This window comes from Pteronotus mesoamericanus, unplaced genomic scaffold (assembly GCF_021234165.1).
Source record: "Pteronotus mesoamericanus isolate MK-2021 breed Mesoamerican mustached bat unplaced genomic scaffold, CSHL_Meso_final contig_263, whole genome shotgun sequence".
NCBI classification, from domain to species: Eukaryota; Metazoa; Chordata; class Mammalia; order Chiroptera; family Mormoopidae; genus Pteronotus; species Pteronotus mesoamericanus.
The window spans coordinates 12,299,794-12,320,136 of NW_026555112.1; the positions used below are offsets into that span (position 1 = coordinate 12,299,794).

The following is a 20,343-nucleotide window of genomic DNA, read 5'->3' on the forward strand; positions in this document are numbered from 1 at the left end:
GGACACAACACAATGTCCATCAACTGATGAGTGAATGAACAAATTGTGGCTCACCAATACAATGAGATATTGTCCAACCGTAAGAAGGAATGAAGTACTGATACATTCTACAATGTGAATGAATCACAAAAACATTATGCTAAGTGAAAGAAGACAAATACAAAAGACTACATATTGTACTATTCCTCTTATATAAAAGTCCAAAATAGGGAAATCCATAAAGACAAAGTAGGTTATGGTTTCCCAGAGCAGGAACTCAGGGAGGAATGGCAAGTGACTGCTCAATGGGCACCAGGTTTCTTTGGGGGCAATGAAAATGCTCTAGAATTAGATGGTGACAACAACTGCACAATTTTTTAATATACTAAAACCCACTGGATTACATGCTTTAAAATGGTCAAAATGATTAATTATGCTATGTATACATAATCCCAATAAGAAAAAAATCCATAACTAAAAAAACAAACAAAAAATCCCCACAGCTGATTATATAGGAATTTCACAGTATGAATATATTTCTTTTCTAGTCCCAGTCATTCAGCCGACCATTGTGAAAAGCAATAGCTGTGAGTGGATGGGTATTGGAGAAAAGCAATTCTTTCAATAGCAGTGGCTGTGGCTGTTGTTTTATCATCACACCGATGATCGTGGATTTGTTAATGACCGCATTCTGATAGGCTTGCCAAACAAGCATAAGTTTTTAATAAATCATTGTTGATCTTTCATATGAGCATACTCATTAATTAAGACTATATTTTATAAATTTCACCTAGAAACAAGCAATTTTTCAATATAAAAAGAAGCATGTGAATGAATTAATTCAATAATGAAAGACTATGGAAGAAAACATGCCCTAGCAACTGGCTTCTTGTACTACAATCAGGGGCTCATTTATCTTAAACAAGTCAACTTTTGTAACACTCTCTGCACTGTACAGAATACTGAGTGACAGTCAAACAGAGCTGTCAAGAAAAAAGGAAAAAGTGGAAAACGTGAACTAGAATGAATTTAAAAAAAATCTTTGTGAGAGAATGCAAAATAGCCTGTGACAAGGAATTTTCCTTTAAAATAACGAGAAGCTATGTGAGCATATTAAGTAAGTGAATGTCAATGGGGTGAAAAGTACTTAATAATCCCCCACAGCATTTCTAATAGAATTTACCTGGCCCCAAACTAATTATAAAAACCCATCTAAATCTTAAAAGACGTTGAACAAAACCCCACAAAACGTTCCTTCATTCTGGAATCAAATGCAGCTTGACAGATTACCAAATGAGTTCTGCTAGTTTTTGCCTTTATTCATTTTCCCAGGTTCTTGCCCTATAGTTGTGTTAATAGTTTTAACAGCATATTAGAAGTTCCATATTGTTAATAATACTTTTGCTTTTTTTCTAAAATTATTTAAGTTAAATAGGCACTGAGAAATTGACATTGATATGATTCCCTTTTCCTTCAATGAGATTTTATCTTAAGAACTTCATTTAGGTGTGGGGAGGAAAAAAAACCCTTCTGATGACACCACTGTTCTAAGATGAAGCCTCTAATATTTTAGGACTCTCTAGGGAATTCTGCTCCCTGTTCTGCTGCTGATTTGTGTTGCGACCTTAGAAAAGCTTAAATATAAAAAGATAAGTACAAAATGAAATTATGAAAAGACTTAACTGAGACCAAATGAAAAGCAGAAGTAGAATGGATTGAATGGCTATTAGTAACAGTCCCAGTTACTCAACACAGTGACCAGGTAGCAATTTTGTTTGAAAGAAATTTCAAGTTACTTAGCTATATACTGAGATAGTTGCTTATATAGTATTATAGGAACCTCAAAGTCTGTCTGTAGACAAGATCTTCAGCAAGAATAATGATATTTGTCAATCTTCTCTTGCTCTGTATCTTTCAGCTGAAGAAATTGTGGCTTTTATAGAGACGAAAAGAAGCTAATTTAATATTTTAAGGGAAGGAAGTCTCAGATATACTGAAAGAAATGTCATAAAATCAGAGTGTCTTACTTTATTGCTGTTGTATACAAGCAAATCTGAAACCAAATTATGCATGTAACCTAGGGATAACTCATAGAATTCAGCTGAATAAATGTATGTATTGGATAGACATCATTTTTAAAAGCCCAGTAGTCAGAAATAATTCTTAAGACCCATTGGAAACAAAAAGACAAGTAAGAAACAGTTCTATACAATGAAGTAAAAGTAGAAAAAAATCTCCTAACTTGGAAATAGTATGATCATATCTAAACATAATCTTCATAAACCTCCTGGTCATTACACTTTTCAGTTCAATCTATTTGTATTTTTATTGCAGAAGTATTTATTACAGTCATCAGAGGAAAGATAAAGTGCCTGATGTACTGAAAAGAGGAAGCTAGTAGAATTAATCTTGTGAAAATATAAGACATTCAAAACCCATTTTGCTTTGTAATGCAGGTTGAAATTCTACTTTTAGAAGTACATCCTCAAGTAGTCTTTATAGAAGAACTTGAGTGGAAGATAAGAAATGGCAGTGTTAAAGGATATATTTTTAAAGAGTGCCATGACTCTCACACGGATACAAAAGAAACATGTCAACAATTTTATTTAACTCATTATTAATGATGGGCCAGTAAGACATTATAAAGTGTTCAGAGGAAAATTCAAAGAACTATAGGCAAATAAAAAAATGCTGAAATATATTTACAAATTGATGCAACGCAGGTCAATATGAAAGGCAATAATCGCATACTTACCAGACACAGCCAATTTGCATTTCTATAGAAAAGAATTATTTGCATTATTATTAATTTTCTACAACTTAGAGAGCTGTGCAATAGTTCCATGATAATAACAGGTAGGGATAACCCAGAAGAATGTGCTAGACAGAACATTGTAATCTTTGGGGGGTGTGGGCGATTTCAGTCTTTTACAACTTTTCCCAACAGAAGGAATATTATGCATTAATTAGGGAAATATGTGCAGAAAGATGTTCTGATAATGTGGTTTCCAAAAGGATGTTACATTTGAACTCTTAGACCCATAGTTATAAATAGAAATATACCCTGAACTCACAAGAGAAAGAGATAGACTTGCTTTGTCCTGGGAAATCATTATTCTGCAGGATAGTAGAATCCTACCTAAAATTACTCAAGAACCTAAAATTTAAACCAAAGTGCTTACTTAAAAAACAACAACAACAACAACACACTGTTGGTCCAATAGTAGATTTTAAAACAATGGGAATATTTTAAAACCTTCTTTTACTTAGTTATAAAAAGTGAGATTATTTTATTAACAATACTTTTAAACTCAAAACTGTGCAATTTCTTTGAAAGGCCCAAGTGATGCTTTCCTTTCCCCTGGAGAAGTTTCTGCTTTCCTTACTGCTAATGGGTGGGCCTGGAGTAGGGAGGGTGTTGTTTTGCTATATTTTGTTTTGATTTTGGCTACTTATCTAATTTTCACAAAACGGGCCACAATGAATGTTGAAAGATAAACCATAAAACTTGATTTGAATTCTTAGTTCTAGATGTAACACTCTAAAACAAAGGTCTTTAAGCAATTTGGAAATTAAGGCCCATAATTTGGAGTAGGCAGATTGGGTAGCATTTGGAAACTTTGTATGTGTGTATGCATGCTTCTTTATCTGTGCACAATGACTGATAAAGATGGCACAATGGCAGATAAACTACCATTTAGATATATAAATAAAAGCTTTGGAGCATACAAAATGTACATAAAAAAATGGAAATAAGCTAACAACTGAAATCTAAAAATTTACCTAACTTATTAGGTTATATTCAATGTTCTCACCATGCTCCCTAACCTAAATGAAAACTGACTGTAAAAGGCAGTTTAACTACTTCTATCTCTACCAGATCATAGCTAATAGGGAGAGTAAATTACATAAAGGCAAGCTTGTATCCACAAAGAACAAATTTCTAATTAGAGTTCATTTACATTTCTGTTACCACCTCCTTTTGTAAATGTCTTCACTGGCATTTCTGATAAGTAGGGCTTGTAAACAATTGCAGTGGCCCAGAAATGCCCCAGGAGGCATCAGAGTGGTCAGTGCACAGGTAGGTTTTACACTGAACCAATGAGAATCTAAAAGGATCCTCTCTGTCCTTACATGCTCTGAACTTATTCATGCCAGGTGTGGGAGCCAATCTTTCCGTAGTCACCTATTCCCAAAGCTCCTAGGCTTCTTCTAGGGGAATGGGACTAATAATCTACTCATGAACATAATACTCTCGAAAGAAATGGCTCACTTTGAGTCCAAACCAGACTTTGTCCTGAGGAGTTCTTCAAGGACAAATTGGTTGGGAACCAATTTTATTTAGGTAAGGCCCTGAAGACCATGGCCAAAATAGATCCCTCAAAAATCTTGCACCCCAGGGTCTTATAAGAGCACAGTTTAGGGGTTAAGATGGTAGCTTGAGTCAGACTGCTAGAATTCAAATAGCTCCACCACTCTTTTTGGCTTTGTGATCTTAGACAAATTACTTAAATTCTCTGAACTTCAGTTTCCCCATTTGTGAATATGACAAATGGCAATGATAATTGTACCTATTTTGTGTAAATTCTAGGAGTTGATATTTATACAAGGCCTAGAACAGGGCCTGGTACATAGTGCTACTCAATTATCTACTACTACATTTATTGTTATTTTTTATCATCATCATCATGATCATGATTATAGTTCCCATTTTCCTTCATGACTGACCCCGATCCTTGGACTTACAGGGGATCTTCCAGAACAACTATGGATAACCACTACACATAGGAACATATTTACCTACAAGCCATGCTCAGATGTGAGCTAGTATGCATCCGTTATAGGAAGCACTGTAGACAGAACCTAATGTCTTTAAATCCTACACTTCCCCAAATCTTCCTTTGTGACTAGCAATTGAAAGTAACTCATTTTCACTTCAAATGTATAATTAGCACCCCGTTTTCTTGTGAAGTTTTAAAAATGGAACTAAACATCATACCATAAACATCAAGGTTCTCAATGGTCCATTAATACATATTGGCTGAATGAAAATAATAACACATATTTGTTGAAAACCTTTTATATGCCAGTTAAATTTCAAAGAAATTTTCTTCTTCCCTTCAATGGTCTACAAGCTAGTGGAGAAAGGCAGATAAACACATGATTACCATACAGTGTACTAAATGCAGTTTTCTTATGCAATTTGCATTGACTCCATTCATGCTTTTTTCCAGCTCTGTCAGCCAGACCAAGGTTCCTGGCAAAATAGTGAAGTAGGCACAGTTTGCTTCTGGCTCCTTCCCTCTTCCCCTAGGATATTCCCTTTCCCTCCACCAAGAAGTCACTTCCTCATCTAGATAACTCGAGTCCAGTTCTATTATTGAGAACAGGTGACAATAATCCTTACAGATATGTTTGTTGCTAATATCAATAATTTAAGGATTTTCCCCTTCTGAGTGGAAGTGCATTGTTTGTTGTAGAGAGCTCCTGGACCTAAAAATGCCATTGAGGTGCTAATGGGATAAATCTCTACAGGAAGAATTTCAGGCACTTGGCTGGCTGAGAGGAGAGAAGTCTCAAAGTACTGGCCAATTTTAATTCTTTCATCATAATTGCTTCTGCTCTATATCTATTTTTATCTTATTGCCCATGCTTTTTGACAGGAGTGTTTTCTCTAGTGTTCAAGTGTAGACCAATGAATAGATTGCAGAGTTTTTCAATTGCTTGCATTCTTGTTAAATATATTCTTGGACAAAGCTTTGGACCACTCAGCGTTCAACCTATTTTGCCCCATTCTGACAGTAAGTTTCAAGCCCCCTTTTCCACCAAACTCAATGATTATGCTTCATATTCAACCAATGAACTCCCTCTTCTTCTGTTAAATTGAAACATGCAGACCTTTAATGGGGAAAAGGAATATTTTGTTCGTTAATGAAAAGACATGTTTTTCTTACAGTGCTTTCTATTCAAAGGTTTGTGCTGTGGCATTGTTGTGCATGTTTTTGTCCTGCATAAGAGGAGCAGGTTCTAACAGGCTAGCCTGTTATTAGAACTTATCTCCTTTCATGCTTAAGAAGTTTATTCTTTTAAAAGTTAATCCTTTTCTCTAGAAGGGACATACTATCTCTTTAGAAATTGATCAGTTTTTGCCTTCACATTTTGCCTTCAATTGCTGCAGAACATTGTTCTACTTCTAAATTATTGGTCATAGCTAAATGCAGCTGCCTTTAAGTGAGAATTTTCCTTTGGTCCATACAGCAGGAACTGTTTGCATCCTCTTTTCAGAAGCATTTTTTTAAAGTTCCAATGATGGTATGGAAGAAGATTAATTTTTTTTACTTTATATAATTTCTTATTTTCCAATTATAGTTGACATGCAATATTATATTAGTTTCAGGTGTACAACCCAGTTGAATGGCAAAGAATTAAAATCATGTGTGTGTAAACAATAATGGCACAATAGCACAAGGAAATTACTCACTTATGAAATTCAAGACTTTCTAAATACTTAGTTGTAAAATCTTTCTTTTCCCCACAAACTTTCATCAGAATTTTTAGTTGGACATAAATACCAGTTGTTCCTTTCTTCCTTGGAATGCAGTTGGGAAGCAAATTTTATCATACATTCCTAGAAGAATTCGGTTAATGTAACACCTCCAGAGCTCTCACCAGATTAGGTTTTTTGCTTTGGTAATTCCATTACAGTGAATGTCTGTGGTGAGCATCACTAGATGAGGAAGTATACCTCTATTTGGAAGGCAGGAGCTAGAATGATATTTAGTCCATTATTTCTTTCGTCACAAGCAATGGAAAAAATTCCAGTCTAGAAGGAGGAAAACAGAAAAATCAGAAAGAATAGAACTTAGTTTAAGTACAGTCAGTATTGACAAATGAAAGTCTGTCTTCGGAAACTTTCAATTAACATTTATTTATTTTTTTTCATTTATGATACAAATAGTACATGCAAGAAAGAGGAGATATTTTCCTAGCTCTCATATGATTTTTGGATGATCTGGAAATGCTCTGCATTTGTAAGATGGTAACAGGACTTAGCATTAGGACATTTAAGTCATCTCTGGTAGCTCAGAAAAGATTACGGGTAGTTGCCTACCACCAAGCAGTATTCACAATACAGAAGGAAGCCTTAAAATTGTAGAACCTTAAGATTAGAAGGACCCTAAAAGTTGTCTAAACCAATCTTCCATCTAATGTTTAAATATTCTACAACATCTTCATAAGTGATTGTTCAACCCATGTGTCTGACACTGTCAATAACCAGATTTTCGCAATGGCTTGCCATGGCCAGTTTCCTCAACTCCCTAATTGCTGATTATTAGAAGACCTTCTGCTCCAAAAGGAAAAACAATAAAAAAGCAGCTTTTCTAGGCAAGACTGTGTATCTTCCAATGATGTATTTCAAACGTAATAATATTTTCATTTTGTTCCCCACCTAGATTCCTGTGTCTGTAGCCTCAAATATTCAATATAAAGAAATGGTATTTTTCTCCTCTGTATTTATTTGGCTATAATATATTTGTCATCAAAGTGTACAATTATTAATGAGCATGCTGTTCCAATAATTCCTTAAATTACTGGTTCAAAATTTGTATGAGTCCCTCCCTGTAAGATAAATATGTTAAAACTGATTTGCAAGTAGATTAACATTTGTGTCAAATAAATAATAATAGATATAAGTAGCAAAATTTTTGACATCAACAGAATAAAGTACTTTTAGTATAATAGAGGGGGCTATAAAACTCATAGAACACCCCAAATGCCAAGGTGTACCTCTTAGATAATTAGGAGTTATACATTTGTTGTTAGAGTTCTCATTTTCTAATTAGATAGCCAAACACCACTCCTCTTCGAGTAAGCCTTAAGTATATAATCCCATTTTCTTGCTCTTTATCTAGTTTATATTTGTGTATCAAACAAGAGCTATTAAAGTTTCCTTTATTTGTTTTTTTTTTAATGAAGACCTAGTTTTACTTGCACATTTTTCACGAGCATCACATAGTGGGTGATCTTTCAAGCTTGAACAGAAACAGTTGTATCGCTGAGGAAGGATTTCTTGTTTCCAATGATCTAGGTAATAATTTACAGCTATTTTGGGTAATACTGAAAATGACAGCTCCTTGAATTTTTTTGTGTGCAGAAAAATTTGCTGGGCTGGCATCTTTCAGACCCTGGGAGGTTCATCCCAATTCTCAGCATGTGGGAAACAAGGGAATGCTCTGAAATCCTTACTCCAGAGGGAACTGACCTGTCCACATTATCTTGTGATACATGTGAATGTTTGATGAGCTTTTCCTGAATGTCTGTGGCCTCCTAAGGCCTGGAATTTGTGGGCTAGGGCTAACCTAGTAGTTGGGTGAAATTACTTACAGGCTGTGGGTATTCTAAGATCAAACCTGAAAAATTGACCTATGATGATAGTTTAGTTCCTCTACCAGTACTTTGTAACATCTATCTTTATGTAGCACTTTGTACCTGGTTGTTAAAAAGTATAAAGGATGCCTAAAGGCAGTAAATAAGAATTAACAACTTTTAAAATTCTAAACATTACCAGAAGACACACATGGGTACTACTGGCTTTTGGAAAGTATAAGCTGAGGTGAAAAAATATAAATAAACAAAGTGTATATATATGCTTTTCCCCTCACATATATGTGGAAAAGAAATAACAAAGGGAGAAAGGGAAGAAAGTCAATAACAGACGATGTATTGGCGGGGGTGTTGTATGACTTTTTATTATTTTTAACTTCATATTAAGTCTTTTTAAATTTTACTTTTCAATTACAGTTTACAATCAATATTATATTGTATTAGTTTCAGGTATACAGCATGGTAGTTAGACAATCATGTACTTTACAAAGTGGTCCCTCTGATATTTCAAGTACCCACCTGGCATGGTACATATTTATTATAATATTATTGACTATATTTTCTATGCTGTACTTTACATCCCCAGGACTATTTTGTGGCTACCAGTTTATACTTCTTAATCCCTTCACCTTTTTCACCCAGTCCTCCAACTCCCTCCCCTCTGGCAACCATTCACTGTATCTGTGAGTCTGTTGCTGTTTTGTTGGTTTGTTTATTTTCTTAAGCTGATACATAATGTGGTCCATGATCTAGATAGAACCTACCTCTCTAAAACATGCCATCTGATTTATTTATTGACTATTCCTAGAATATTCCTTTGGGTTCTTCTTGTGAGCTTCCAAAAAAAAAAGTCCTATGCACTCTTCAAGACACAGCCTCAGGGACTATACTTAGAAGTTTTATACATATAGAATTTATTGATATTGGTCTCTACCATATTTACTTTCTGTTTCATAACATTTTCTCAAATGCCCTCCTCAGACAGTAATTCCATATACTCAGCCCCTTTATAGCAGTGATGGATTAGGGATGGTTATTTCTATGATTTCTGATCTAATTCTAACAAATATTTGTATCCTGGGTATTGTATATGGTTTTTATTTTGTTCTGTTATTTTTCAGGTTATGAAATTTAGATAATTACGAAACTGCTTTTCCCATTAATCTTCATTATACTGCCAACTTCCATCAACTACACAAGTTTGCCCTCACTTTACTAAACTCTTCAAGTTTGGAAGGTTTTTCTTATTCAGTTTTTCCAAAGATTCCATTTCGTTTGAAATCAACACTTAATACAAGTAAACAAAGAATTAGAATTATCCAGTATTTATTGAGAGCCCTTAAAGAATCTCATCATGCAGAAGATATCTGATGTATAGTTTCTGTTTTTTCATGATTATAAGGAATGTTGAATTTAAAAGATTTAATAAAAACAGTAAGATTGGAGCATTTCTTCCAAAATATATTTAAAAAATCAGATAGCCAGAATTTAAGGTGAAAGACCTCACTCTTATAGACCAGTAGAAATTGAATTCCTGCAGACCTCCACATTTACGAGGTGCAAATTTGTGTTTAGAGTTTACCTGGATGTGTGAATGGAGATGTATAGTAAACTCTCACAGTTCCATGGAACTTTATATTTCAACCGCTCCTAGCAAAAATTGTCACAAAGAGAAACCCAGGAAAATAGGTAACTATATTTCAACTTACACTTTGGCACTCCAAGACCAAAACCAATAAATTGGCTCTATAACATTAATTGAGCTTCAACAAAGAAAATCAACAAAAATTTTTGCAACATCATGGTACTCTGAGGAGTCAATTTTCACCCTCTTAAAAAAAAATCTGTATCTTTTTTAATCCCTAAAAGCTAAAAAGACTGCTATAATTAATTTTCATTAAGCATAAAAACCTTATATTATAATACACAGAAATGAAATTTAGCAAGATAATCACCAAAATTGTTTATGAAATTTCCCAGATTATTATTGTTAGGCTTCATGTGTTTATTCACAAGTAGGCTGCAGTTCTCCAAACCCTATATAATTCTTGCACTTAAATATGTGAATATAAGATCCATGGTAGTTATATACCATGCTTGGATAATACATATGCTATTTCCAGAGTACCTCGACAAAGATGTGTTATCTACCAAGGAAATTAAAAGAGAACAGTGCTCTTGGGTAAGGTAACAAAACTTACTGGAGTGTTAAATTAGGTCAAGCAGTAGTACATCACTGTATTGGTGTAACTATTTCCAGATCTGTTCATCTCTAGGAACTGATTTTGATTCTGGCCACTCTAAGAATATGTCATTTTTAATAGTTCTTTTATCATTGCAATCAAAACATTTTAGATTTTCCCTAGCCTCCTTGCACCACACCTTGGGTCATTTTGTTTCCTCTTCCTGGTTTCCTTCCTTCTGTCAGAAATACTGTCCATCTTCAAGGACAAACTCAAAATCCAAACCTTCTCATAAAGCCCTCCAGAACTGCCAACCTATGGTGATTTTTGCAGCTTCTGAATTCCAACATCATTTTATTCTTTAGGTACTCATTGTCTAGTTGCCTGTAATATTTTTCTATGAAAATATTTTTTCTCCATCTACAATATACTTTCTTTTCTTTTTAAAAAGATCTTATTTATTTATTTATTTTTAGAGCGAGAGGAAGGCAGGGGGAAATAGAGAGACAGAAACATCAACGTGTGCTTGCCTCTTCCATGCCCCCAACTGGGGACCTGGCCCGCAACCCAGGCATGTGTCCTGACTAGGAATCAAAACTTTGGTTCAGAGGCCAGCACTCAGTACACTGAGCCAGGGCTACAATATACTTTTCTTAAATACAAATTATATTTTGTAATGCTTTGTGTACCAAATATTGCCTAACATAGTGGCTACTCAGTAAATAATTTTTGACTGGTTGACGTAATTTATTACCTTTATTTATGATGAGTTACATTTAATTACTGTTTCTCAATAAAAAAAAGAACATCTCGTAGATACAAATTTGGGAACCCCATTTTGAGCTAACTTACAAAACTTTCATTTGTATTGTCAAGACATCATGTGTCAATAAATGCAACTTGGGACTGGAATTCATGGCAATCCTTAGGTATCAGGAAGAAACTCAAGATGATCCAAAACATTACAGAAATTTACTGTGATAATATACACATATTAAAATTATCATAAAAGTCTCAGAGCCCAGAGAATTCTACTCAAGTATTCCTCCCTGTGAGAAATACTATTTTTATAACCCTTGACTACTCTGAACTGTAGATTAAAAGAAAATACCTAGTCATTATGATGAAATGTATTCAAAGTCTTAAAAATATACATATTTTGCCATTTAATTTCACTTCCTCAGGAAACATTTTAATAAATAATTAAAGATGTACACAAATAGCTACAAAAATATTCATTATAGCATTAAAATATAATACATAAAAATATCCCCAAAAATAGGTGAACAAATTTCTTATGGCTAAAGCTGACTAATGAGACAAGATCATGGAAAGAATGTTCCTTCCTAGCATCGTTTGTGCTCATAGCTCTTACTTACTTTTGTTTTTAGGTCCATGGGAAGTGTATGTGTAAACACAACACAGCAGGCACCCACTGTCAAAATTGTGCACCATTATACAATGACCGCCCCTGGCAGACAGCTGATGGCAAAACAGGATCTCCTAATGAATGCAGAAGTAAGTACCAAGCCCACAAGACTCAAAGCCTTCTTTATAAACTTATCTGTGGACTCCTTGTTGTCTCTGGAAACATAATATAAAGTGGTGGGTGACAGACACAGTAACCTACACAAACATAGCCTGTACCACTGTCCGCTATGACCTCAAACATTGGAAACAATTACTGCTTGCCAAGTTGACAATGTGACTCTTTTGCCAAGAATGAGTTGCCCGTTGGCTTATCCACTTTGTAGGACCTAAGCACCTTTCTTGATAATTTGACATCATAAAAACATGACTAGATACAAGACCTACTAGGACTATGGTATACAATTACTCTCATAGCTATACTAATGAATTACAATCATGAAAATAACTATTTTGAACACATTTCCCAAAACAACCCTATAATGTAGGTGGTGTTAATCCCATTTTAGAGATCAGGAAATTGAGGCTTAGTAAATTGTCAAAATTAGTAATGATAGAGTCGGGACTTGGTCCCAAGTATTCAAACTCCAAATAAAGTACTTTTTTCCCCATAATATCATAATATTACTTGAAATGACAAGTCAAATTTGAAGTTGTGCCAGTTATTCAAGAAGGAGACTGCATTACTAGGGTTAACTTTGGGTTTAAGGTTTGAAATTAGATAGGGGGATAAAAAATATGGGACTATGAACCATTGTTTTCAATTCAAAATGTTCAGAGAAATTCACATGCCTATAACAATGTTTATACTCACAAACTTCAATTTTACTAGGCTTTGCAGGCAAATACTGTGGCTAAAGTTGTGAGAAGTCTCTTCTCATACATAATTTGGAATCATAACTGATTTATTTTAGTTTCTAGGAAATGTAAAGGATTTCCTCTAAGCATAAATCTTAAATTATCTTATACTATGCTTTTTTAAAGGTTATGAATCTGGTCAAAATATCATAACACATCAAGGAAACAATGAAAAACAATAGCACAAACATTTTCAAACACAGTTGACCTCCACAAAAAAAGTCTGGAATCTTATTCTAAATCACTCATCGAGAGAATCGAAAGAATTTCTCCTAAATTCCTAGAATGCCATTCTGGCCCTTTCCAGAGAAACCAGCTGCATATCTAAATACATATAGAACACATAGTCTTGTCACTTGGTGCTATTGACTGTTAATCTTAGAAATGCCTTTGAGAAATTGGTTACATAAGAAACATTGCTGGCCTCTTCTATTAAGAAAATTGAGGCTTCTATAAGAGAATACTTTGCACTCATGAGTGCAACGATAGCTGATGAATAGAAAGAGAAATCAATCTACCTGCCAAGTTGCTATTGTCAACCAGAAGTTTCCTTCTAGGCTCATTAATGAGCCTAAATTCAGGCTTGTATCTACAATATGAATGATCATTTTCCAGTAATGCTTGACAATCTAGGGCTTTCTAAGTAAGGCCATGGGACCCATAGTGATAACAGTGGTCATTGGGAAGTAGCAGGAATGGAGATGGTGATGTATTACCATTAAAGAGAGAAAAAAATTGGTGGCCACTCAAATAGTCTTTCCAGAATAAATGTCAACTCCACTTGCTAAGTTAACTGTAATACCTCTGCCTAAGTAGAAAAATCTACATTTGGTTGACTTTTAGGCATATCTTCAAACTTATTTTTTTTAATTAAAAATGTAATATGTCAATTACCAGTATATCTCAAAAATATATAAAGAAACACTAACGGTACACACACACACACACACACACACACACACACACACACACACACACACACAACTTTAAAGAAAGAAAGTAGTAACCTATTGAAGGCAAGGGGAAACAGGGTAAATGGGGATAGGAGACTAGAGTTTTCGATGTATACCTTTTTATATTGTTTTGATTCTTGTGCACTGTGAAAATGTACACTATTCAAAAAACTAAAACTAAAATTTAAAAATTTTAACTATTAGAAAACTTACTACTTTATATTTTTAATTATTTGTTTTTCATCCATGCTTCTTTTTCCAGCCTGCAGGTGCAATGGGCATGCTGATACCTGTCACTTTGACATTAATGTGTGGGAGGCATCAGGGAATCGCAGTGGTGGTGTCTGCAATGACTGCCAGCACAACACAGAAGGTCAGCATTGCCAGCGATGTAAGCCAGGTTTCTACCGGGACCTCCGGAGACCCTTCTCTGCTCCAGATGCTTGCAAATGTAAGTGCACTCGCAGTCACTTAAAAAAAAAAAAAGGATCGTTTGTACAAAAGAGATGTTTTCATCCTTCATTTGCTGGCCCAAGGAAGAGAGGTCATGAACTTCCAGACAATACACTTTCACACATCAGTTTATTTCTTGATTGATAAGGGGCAAGAATTTTCAACTTCTTAGGTGAAAATAGTGTAATATTCATAAAAGTAACTTTCCTTTTTCACTCTCCGTGAGTTAAAATTATTTCCTGTTGCACCACATTTTGGAAAACAAAGTGACTAGTATAAAAGAAAGAATGATGAAGAGGGAAAAATACTTAAAATTATCTAAGGCAAAATATATGAGTAGAGGGGCGACAATAAATGGCCTGAAATTAATGAAACAAAGAGTGGTTACCTGCACTTGGGTCATTCTAGCTTTCATCTTCAGAGTGAACTTGAACACCCTGTTTTGGTTTCAATATGAATGTATCTTGGTTGACACTGCTCTAATGTACTCTTGCGTCATAAACAAATTTAGAACAATAAATCCCCACTCTCCCCCAAAATACTAAAATTATATAGAATGGATTCTGCTTTTTTTGTTGGACTAACTCCAAAAAGTTTAATTGGAAAAAAAAGAGTAGAATTTTAAAATATCTTTCCAATTATCTTCTGAAATGTGACTGTAAAGAGTACATGCAGAAGTTAAGTCAATGTCCAATGTGGGTGAATAGCTTGTCTAACTACATGAGTATTTACGTGTCTATCAACTCAGAAATTATTAGAGGACAAAAACCACTCAAGACTGTTAATGGAGATTGATGAACATGCTCTCCCTTCCGCCACCAAGGACTCCATGTTCTAGCTCAAAACAGTGACAGGAAGGGAGCAATACAATGGGAAACAATCTTTTAAAATCTTGTTTATTTTTAATTTAAAGGAAAAAATCTATTGCTCTTGAAAAATACATATTTTTAACATCAAGCAGGAGATATCTACATGAATATTTGAGCAGACCTATTTGTTACAAACTTTCTTAAATTGTGGAAGATAGATTGTGGCACAGCTCACTTTCAACACTGAGTCTCAAATTTGGATGTCTAATATTTCTCAGAGTTCTATTTTGCTCCTCCTCTTGTGTGTACTTAGACATGAAGCTAGAAACTAATAATAATAATTCATATTGCTAATCTCTCCTAGGTAACAAATACTTAAAGGCACCAAGTAGGGGATTATGAAAATAACTGATACCGATTTAATCCTTCTAGCATAATTTGTAGGAGGTAGATGTCCCTCCTTCTTTCCTTCTCCAAGCAGCTCCCTGATTGACTGGGGGACTGACCCAGGAAGGCCTCTCTCCATTCACATTATGACTATTCCAGCCTGTGTTTGCGGCAGAGACGCCTGTGTCCATCCACTTCCCTACCATGGTTTTTCTTACTAGCACCTTCTGATTCTTCTTTCCCCTTTTCTGAGCCAGGGGTAGATCTCAACACTTACTAGCACATTCAGCTCTTCTCTCTACTTAAATATTCTCCATAATATGTTGTTTAATGAACAATGTGTTTGGCAACATTTTCACTATTATTTAGTAATATTTTCATACCATTAGCTATCTCCATGGCATACCTACCCCCATGTCACCCCTAGAGTTATTAATGCTGGTAATAAAATTTATGACAACTAAGTTAATGTACTTAATGTTTACTAAGTACCTATAATGTATCAGATTTCATGCTAGGTGCTGGTATAGATGTTGCTATAGCCACAACTTTTCTCTCCATGAGTTCCCACTTTACTTTTATAAGGAAGAGAATATCAATAAAACAACTTGATATTTTAAAAAATTTAAACTATCTCAGTGTGTGGTTCCATCAACAACATGTACAATGTTATTCAAAATAACAATTTCATTATATTTATTTTACTATGCTCACCAAGGCAGAAAAGTATCCTGCTACTCAGTGTGTGGTCCAGAGACTAGTCCCACTGGCATCCTCTGATTAGAAAATGCAGAACTGCTGATCCCACCCAGACCTACTGAATCAAATGTGCACTTTTACAAAATTCCCAGGAGATTGTATCATATTAAAGTTTGAGAATGCTGCAGACTGCTTTTCAATAAGGGTTAAATGCATTTTAGTATCTACTCTAAAGGTTAAAATTTAAAAATTAGCCAGAAATCCTATCATTCCCTGAGCATCAAATTCACCAAGGTTTGCATCTCTACCTGTGCATATAGACTTAGAAGTTTCTAAAAATGAATTACATCAAGATTTTCTGAGCAAAAAAAATGGAAATCTGGATAAATATATTTCTGTACTATAGCACTTTCCAAAGTTTGATCCATGGAACACTGATTCCATGAAATGTTAATAGGAATTAGTATAAAGGGAAATTTTTCTATGGCCTGAAAATTCAGGAAATTGTCAATTAATCAAAGGTTCCTTTACTTCAGGATTTCTCAGAGAATTTTATATGCTAATGTTCATTACAAACTTCTTACAAAGCTCTGAGATGTGTATCTCAAACTTAACCAGAGAATACTTTTCTTACAGAACATCATATGGGACTAGTGTTCCACAGAACACACTGGAAAATGTTGCTAGTATTGTGGCCATAGCTATATGAAGAGTTCACTTGGGAAGCCACGTCCTAGAAGATTCCTTCTATTTATTTGTTACTTTTTTCCAAGTGCTAGATCCCACAACTGTGTATCAAGGAAATAATAAGTCTTATATTTCCATCAGTGAAATAATTACAAACATAATATTGACTAAGCCTGGGAACACTTCTCTCTGTTACTTCCTAGTTTATGTCTTTCCAGCAGTTGGAACTAGCAGCCCAGACAAAATTTAACAGAAGCATATAGATTACATACTCAGTTTAGCTCAGGAGACATTTATTGAGTGTCTTTTCTGTGACAGGTACTGTGGTAAGCACTAGTTTGTAAAGATAAAAGGTCTTTCCTAAAAGATGTTACACTCTAGATGAGGAGAAATTTATAATAGGCCATTTCAATACATTGTGGTGATGGTGATGATATAATAGTAATAGCTGACATTTATTGAGTGCCTACTAGTTTTCCATTCACTATTCAAAGGGTTATAAATGCATTGATTCATATAACTTTCACAAAAGTGCTTTGATGTAGGTTTTACTGTTATCCTCACTATATGAGGGAAGTGCAATGAAAGATATATGTCGAGTACCGGAGAGAGAGCGTGCTGGTGGGATGGAGGCAGTTAAGGGGAGACTTCCTAAATGAGATGCCTCCAGCACTTCTTTGGTGGCTGCTTTATTTTTTCCTCTAAAAGTGCCGAAACACAAAATTTGTCCTACTTTCTAATCAATGATTGCCTTCATTGTCTTTCATGAGTTGATCTAGAAAATGGAATGAATTCATATTATTCAATCTGCTACACATTTAATGGAATAGTTACCTACGCACATTCATTCATTCAACAAATATTAGTGATGCTAGCCTTGACACTGTTCCCAGTTAGGGAGCTAGCTCCCTGCCAAATAAACCAAGGATTTATCAGTCCCATTCACGTGTCAGGCTATATTTTCTCTCCCACTATCTTGATAAGCACTATGCTAAATGCTATTGTCCTTATGTGTATACTTAATTGATGGTCATAACTTTTTTGAACCTAAATTTTAAAAAAGGCCATGAACCAAATCTACTAGCCAATAGATTTATTCCTGTGAGCAATTAAACCATCTCTGTTCTCACTTCCTCTTTGTTTCAACTGTAAACAGAGTCAACTGTGGGACCCAAATAATCAACTACACATTTCCATTGCCGAGAAATCACTTCTGAGGATTCCAAAGATGTTGTTTGTTTTTTTAAGACTACTGGAGATCATTGAAACTAAATTTATTTCAACAACTCAGAGGAAGAATTTTAAAAGGACAGTGCATTTAAGGTCTGTGAACACAAGGGACAATGTGAAACCTCCACAGCTGAATCTAAGGCCAAGAGCAGAAATCAAAGTTAAAACTGGCTGTTCACTAAGGTACAGAAGTAAAGTGGAAAATATAATTATCACTACGTACTAAGGTACTTTGAGGAACACTGTCTCTGTTCTAAAAGAGAAACAAGTCCTTTTTAGAGTAACTTATTAGAACTCTCTAAAGTCACTATGTGCCTTTGGTATCCTTTAATCTAAATAGATTTTCCTTTGGCAGGCACATTATAAATGTGGGAATAACCCTAACAGACAGTGGCATGTGGACTTTCTAGGGAGGGAAAAAAAGCCCTAATTTGTAGCACTGGCCAATTTTTGTGGTTTAAATACTCCCACCATGCCAGTTTCAAGGTACGAGACCATTGTTTTTAGTTTAGTTTTGTTTTTGTTTTATCAAGAATTCAGTGACTCAGATAGACTCTAAACCAAAAGTGGGGTGGTTTCTCTCCTTTGAACAAAGTCTTGCCCTCACAGCCCCTTCTCTAAACTAGGCACTTCTCTCTTGTCCAACCTGTATGTGGATCAGAATCCCTCGAGAGCTCTTCCTGAAAACATGAAATCTCAGAGCCCTGACCCTGATCTTCCGAATCAGAATCTCCAACAGGGATGGGGGCTGAAATTTGTATTTTGTAAAGCATCACCAGAGGTTCTGATTTAGCCTTTTGGTCTCCTGACCAGCGTGTGAGAACCACTACATAATTTATCATTCTTGTTTCCAGTGTGAACTCTATTTACTTTTATCTTTGATGAAAGCTTTTGAGCTAATAATCATCTATAATTTAACCAACTCACTGAATTAGCCATAACTCTGACAGAAAATCCTAAAGGATTACTAATACTCTGGCTAGATGTGTTTTTTTCTTGATACAATGAAAGATATGAAGGCTGGTAAGAATGATCCACTTAAGAATGTCTAACTTAGAACCTCTGCTTTTCTTCAAGAAATTTCTGGCAGAATTCTAAGATGTCTATTTTTCATGTAACAGTGTCAAAATAAATTTCTAGCAATTCCATTCATGCAATGCCCTCTTATTCATAGTACATACATTTATTTACCATAAATGTCTTATACTTTGAAGTGAATTATACAACTGGAATTTGTAATAAAATTAGTATACTACTACATCAACAGTTTACTTTTACTTCCATATTTTCATAATTCAAAGCACAGCATTAAACTATTATAAATATGTTATTGTGTTGGATTTACATAATCATTGAATCCAGTTCTTCATAAAGTCCCTCTTCCCTTCCCCCTTCCTTTTAACACAAAGGATATGTTAAATGTTAGACAGATGGGAAATTGATTGGGTATGGAATATTAACAGTTATTCCATGACATGAAATTTCCTACAGAAAAATTTCTTTTTGTAGAACACATGGTTTGAAACAGATGTTTGAAGAAAATGCTTTATAGAAAAGAATTAGTTCTCTATTTAGGAAACAGCCAGTTAGTGACTATACAATAAATTTATTTACCTTTGTGTCAAAACATATTTTATAGTCTCTCTCTATATTTAAAGAAAAGTCAGCAAATAGAAAAGAAAGCAGAATTCATTCCCTGTCAAAGTAAACAACCTCTTGAAAAACTGACATGCCCTTCCTTCCTGGCTGGTGGGCCAAAATAAATGTAGTCAATTGCCTTTTAGTAGAGAATGAATAAAAATAACTTTGGTCCCTCTGCCCTAAAACCCAAACCAAGTGTTTACAAAGATAATGTCTCGTTACTTGGTTACTGTTACCCTAACTAGCCAGCTCTCTTTGTAAAGAAAGAGTGCTATCATCCATCCAAGTCTTTTTTTTTTTACTTTCTTTTCTTCTTCTTTCTGGCTTGGGTGGAAACTGCTTAGCTGATGGATATAAAAGTGCTTTGAGAAGGTGGCTATCTTGCTTCAGATATGACTTTCTCATGATGCTCCCAAGAAAAGTCTATGTTTATCTGTATGCTTGTACCTCTATTTAACAATTACTTCATTCTACCTGAAAGACTTTTATTTCTCTTCAAATTGTCTTAGAAGTAAAAATCTTAAATTAATAAAATCCAGAATACCTTACCACAATGACACATTTAGGAACCCATAAGCACTTTCCATTTTTCACTCTTGTGCCTATGTTCTGGTCTGTCTTAGAAAAGGATTTTTCTCATGCGTCATAGAC

General features: G+C 34.7%; 1 protein-coding gene across 2 annotated transcripts in view; it reads left to right on the forward strand.

The window, feature by feature from the left end:
* The window catches only part of NTN4 (netrin 4), a 94,921-nt gene that overhangs the window by 48,809 nt on the left and 25,769 nt on the right, over positions 1–20,343 (forward strand). For both annotated transcript variants that reach the window (XM_054574681.1, XM_054574682.1), the window contains exons 4-5: positions 11,939–12,065; positions 14,049–14,237. In XM_054574681.1, coding sequence (XP_054430656.1) covers positions 11,939–12,065; positions 14,049–14,237 — 316 coding nt within the window. The remainder of the gene's footprint in view (positions 1–11,938; positions 12,066–14,048; positions 14,238–20,343) is intronic.